Here is a 4,602-nt window from a genome sequence, read left to right as displayed (position 1 = left end):
TGGGCAGGGGGTGGGCAGGGGGTGGGCAATGCCGTGACGGGGTGCATGGGCCAGCCTGATGCTGGGGGCTCTGCACCGACCCTCTCCCCCTGCAGACCCCAACTCCGTGACCTACGTGGTGCAAATGCAAGTGCTGGGCACGACGCAGTGGGTGGTGCTGGTGGCCGGCGTGCGGGACACCACCTACACGGTGCATGGGCTGACAAAGGGTGCCCAGTACCTCTTCCGTGTCATCACTGCCACCCCCAAGACCAACAGCAAGCCCTCCCCGCCTGTGGGGCCTGTGCAGCTCCTGGACCGAGGTGAGAGGGGCAGTGGGGAGGGGACTGGCCAGGTCTGGGCGATGTGGGGCCGAGAGGTGGTGTTGATGATGTGTGTGGCAGGTCCCTACCTACAAGAGGCCCCGGTCATCCTGGACAAGCCAGATGTGGTGTACGTGGTGGAGGGTCAGCCAGCCTCCATAACCATCACCATCAACCACGTGGAGGCCACCGTCACCTGGAAGAGGTAGGACATGGTGCTGTGCCCATTGCCTGCTGCATGCCCAGCATCACCCCACAGGGTGCACAAAGAGGGGCTCCAGCACCAGCTCCCCGTGCAGCCTGTGGTGGGTGGGGGGTCCTTTCCTGGGGCTGGGCTGGGCATGCACCCAAGGGTGATGTCCAGGGCTGTGCAGAGCTGCATGGAGGGGTCCTTTTTTTGGGGGGGTGGGGTGGTGCTCTCTGCGAGGTGCTAAGGGTTGAGAGCTGCTCGGTAGGCAGAGCTAGCGATGGGGTGTGAGCTGTTTGCAGGGAGGCCGCAGGGTGGGAGACAGGGCCGGGGCTGTCTGTGGGTCAGGAGCTGGCCACGGGGCTGTGGGGTGGGAGCTATCAATGGGGCAGCGGGTGTGGGGCTGCCTGTGGGGCTGCAATGTGGCAGCTGGTGTGCCCGCAGGGACGGGCAGGTGCTGGGGGAGCAGGAGGGCACGTGTGAGGTGACGATGCCGGACGACGACCAGCACTGCCTGCGGCTGCTGTGCGTGGGCCGGGGGGCTGCGGGGCCGCTGGCCTGCGAGGTGAGCAACCGCCACGGCACTGCCCGCTGCACCCTCCACCTCCGCCTCGCAGGTAGGTGCCCCCGCGACAGGGGGCTGTGCCCCTCTGCCGGGGGATGGCATCGCCCCACGGTGCTCCAAGCCTGTGTGCCATCGGGGGGGGGGGGTTCCCCGTGGGGTGGTACTGCTCCACAGTGCCCCATGCCCATGTGCCATGGGGGCACTGCCCCATAGCAGGGCACTGCTTCTCCAGTGCTCCGTACTCGTATGCCATAGGGATGCTGCTCTATAGGGTGGCAGTGCCCCATGGGGCTGAAAACCCGTGCACCATGTGTTGGTACTGCTGCCCGGTGTCCTGTACCCATATCTGACTTGGGTAGAAGTGTTCCATGTGCCCCACGACCATGTGCATGGGGTGGCACTGCCCTGTGGTGTCCCTCAGCCACGTGCCTTGGGTGGCACTGCTGCAGGGCGTCCCATACCTCTGTATAATGGGGTGGCACTGCCCCACAGTGCCCCATGTCCAAGAGCCATGGGGAACACCTCCACAGTGCCCCATGTCCAAGAGCCATGGGGGACACCTCCACAGCGCCCCACAGAGGTGGCATGGGTGGCACTGCCCTACAGTACCCCACATCCATATGTAACGGGGAGACGCAGCCCCACAGTGCCCCATGCCCACGTGCCATGAGCGGCACTGCCCCATGGTGCCCCACACCAGTGGGTGACTGCCCCACGGTGCTGCAGGCACGTGCCGTTGGTGGCCTGCCCTGTGGTGTCCTGCTCCCATGTGCATTGGGGTCACACTGCCCCATGGCGCTCCATGCCCCTATACCACGGGCTGGCGCTTCCTCACAGTGCCCCACAGCCGTACACCCCGTGCCAGTGGCAGGGCGGTGGCACTGCCCCGTGGTGCCCCATGCCCCGTCTCTTGGCAGAGGCACCGCGCTTTGAGTCCATCATGGAGGACATTGATGCCCAGGAAGGGGAGACGCCGCGCTTTGCCGTGGTGGTGGAGGGGAAACCGCTGCCGGACATCATGTGGTACAAGGTGGGCCAGGGCCCCCCCACCCCCTTCCTGACCCACAGCTCCCCCAGACCCACACCCTCCACTGCCTTCACCTGGGTCGCTGCACTGGGGCTTTGGGGTTGTGTTCACCACCGGTGATGCAGCATGAGCCCTGTGCCCAATCCGCGGGGAAAGGGTGGCGGGAGCTGGTTGGGGACGGGACGGGATCCCCCTGATGCCCCTGCCACCCCCAGGATTTTTTCCAGCCAAGAACCGGGCCGGGGAGGTCTCCTGCAAGGCGGAGCTGGTGGTGCGGGCAGGTACGGCCGGCCGGCCCCCCGGCCCCGGGGGGCAGAGCCTGGGTGCCCGGCTTGCCCCCCGCCAGCGCCTTTCCTTCCCCCAGCCCAGCCCACTGCCGATGCTGCCATGGAGGAGGAGGCGCTGCACAAGGCGCGACGCCTGACCGACTACTACGACGTGCACGAGGAGATCGGGAGGTATGGGGCCGCCGGATCGGTGGGCAGCAGGGCACCCTGGGCACCGCAGGGACAGGGGTGCTGGAGCCAGGCTGCGCCCTGGGGCTCTGTCCCGAGGGACTGAGCTCCATGCTATGCCAGATCCTGATGTGCTGGGGCTGCTCTCAGCCATCGCTGGATGCCCTGGTGCCAGCTCAGGATGGGGAGCTGGGGCGGCTGGAGCAAAGCCAGGTCTCTCCATGGATGGTCCTGGAGGGCAGCCCGGGTTGTGGGCAGCTCCCTGTGGAGTGGGCACCTGCCCCAGCTGCTCAGGGAAGGGGATATCTCCTGCTTCCCAACCTTCTTATCCTCCCTTGCCCCCATCGCTGCATTGCAGGGGGGCTTTCTCCTACCTACGGAGGGTGACGGAGAAGAGCAGCCGGCTGGACTTTGCCGCCAAGTTCGTCCCCGGGAGGACGAAGGCCAAGCAGTCGGCACGCCGGGAGCTGCACATCCTCTCACAGCTGGACCACGAGCGCATCGTCTTCTTCCATGACGCCTTTGAGAAGAAGAACGCCGTCATCATGGTCATGGAGCTGTATCCTCTGGGCGCTGTGCTGGGAGCGTGCGGTGTGGGGGATAAGGGGAGGCTTTTGGGGGGATGGGTGGGCAGAGCGGGTGTGGAGGAGCTGGGTACCCAGGAGGGTGCAGGGCACATCGGGGCATGGAGTTTCTGTGCTCCTTGACTGGGGCCCAGCTGTGCCGAGGAAGAGCTGCTGGACAGGATGGCGAGGAAGCCCTCGGTGTGCGAGTCCGAGGTGGGTGAACCCTGAGGGGAGCAAAGTGATGGGGGAAGGGAGGGAGCCTGGGGGTCTCTCCCAGCCCAGGTCTCTGCAGAGGGCCAGCGCGGGGCCGCACCACGCTCAGGGTGCCCGCCCTCCCTCTGCTCTCTTGCAGGTCCGGTCCTACATGCGGCAGGTCCTGGAGGGGATCTGCTACCTGCACCAGCACAGCGTCCTGCACCTGGACATCAAAGTGAGTACGGAGCTCTCCCGCTCCCTCCTGCCCCACACCAATGGGCTCCTGCCGCGCTGTGGGGGGCTCGGTCCTGCTGACGGGGGACATCCCTTCCCCGGGAGGAGCCCCTGCCTTCTGCCAAGCTCCCCTCCGCCCCGTGCTGTCCTGTAGCCAGAAAACCTCCTGATGGCTGATTCGAGCAGCGAGCAGGTCCGGATCTGCGACTTCGGCAACGCGCAGGAGCTGACGCCCGAGGAGCCGCAGTACTGCAAGTACGGCACCCCCGAGTTCGTGGGCCCCGAGATTGTCAACCAGAGTCCTGTCTCCAGTGTCACCGACATCTGGTAAGGGCAGCCCTGGGGTGGACAGTGGGCTCGCCGCTGCACCAGGCGGGACTGGGTGCCCCCGGGGGCTCGTGCTGTGCAGTAACCGCACTTTCCTCTTCGCAGGCCCGTGGGGGTCATCGCCTACCTCTGGTAAGTGCCCCGGTGGGCCCCCGCGGGAGGGACCCCTTCCTGCCCCCTGATGGGTTGCAGTGCTGGGGCTGCGGCTGGGCACATCGCTCCTTGCAGACTCAGCCTCCTCCCCGGCTGCTCCTGCCTCTGCCCTCCCCGTGGCACCGGGGCTGGGGTCCAGGGTCTCGTCCTGGGTCCCCTGTACTTGCCATGCTGTTCCCCATGTCCCCCCCGGCCCGATGACAGTGTCCCCTCCTCGGCAGCCTGACGGGGATCTCCCCCTTCGTGGGGGAGAATGACAAGACGACGCTGATGAACATCCGCAACTACAACGTGGCCTTCGAGGAGCGGATGTTCCAGGGGCTCACCCGGGAAGCCAAGGGCTTCGTCATCAAAGTGCTGGTCAATGACAGGCTGTGAGTGCTGCGGGGTCCCCGGCCCCCACTCCTCCGGCATGAGCCTTGCGCTCAGGGGAGGGTGGGGACCCCCATGCGTCGGGGTGCCCGAGGGCAGGCTGGCTGCACAGCCCTGCCGGGGTGCGGCATGGGCACCCAGACCCTCCTGCCCTTCCGGGCTGGCCACAAAGCCCCCCAGCCCGGGCCGCTCTCACCCCGTGCTGTTGGGTCGCACGCG

At 66.8% G+C, this 4,602-nt stretch overlaps 1 protein-coding gene across 1 annotated transcript in view; it reads left to right on the top strand.

The window, feature by feature from the left end:
• The window catches only part of SPEG (striated muscle enriched protein kinase), a 63,869-nt gene that overhangs the window by 40,243 nt on the left and 19,024 nt on the right, over positions 1–4,602 (top strand). The window contains 13 exon segments of the mRNA XM_035901117.1: positions 8–302; positions 384–507; positions 934–1,106; positions 1,972–2,125; positions 2,127–2,197; positions 2,309–2,362; positions 2,446–2,539; positions 2,895–3,095; positions 3,255–3,315; positions 3,455–3,532; positions 3,686–3,858; positions 3,964–3,990; positions 4,233–4,446. Of these exon segments, the coding sequence (XP_035757010.1) occupies positions 8–302; positions 384–507; positions 934–1,106; positions 1,972–2,125; positions 2,127–2,197; positions 2,309–2,362; positions 2,446–2,539; positions 2,895–3,095; positions 3,255–3,315; positions 3,455–3,532; positions 3,686–3,858; positions 3,964–3,990; positions 4,233–4,446 (1,719 nt within the window).

This window comes from Egretta garzetta, unplaced genomic scaffold (genome assembly GCF_000687185.1).
Source record: "Egretta garzetta isolate BGI_Z169 unplaced genomic scaffold, ASM68718v1 scaffold219, whole genome shotgun sequence".
NCBI classification, from domain to species: domain Eukaryota; kingdom Metazoa; phylum Chordata; class Aves; order Pelecaniformes; family Ardeidae; genus Egretta; species Egretta garzetta.
This window is presented reverse-complemented; position numbering and strand designations above follow the sequence as displayed.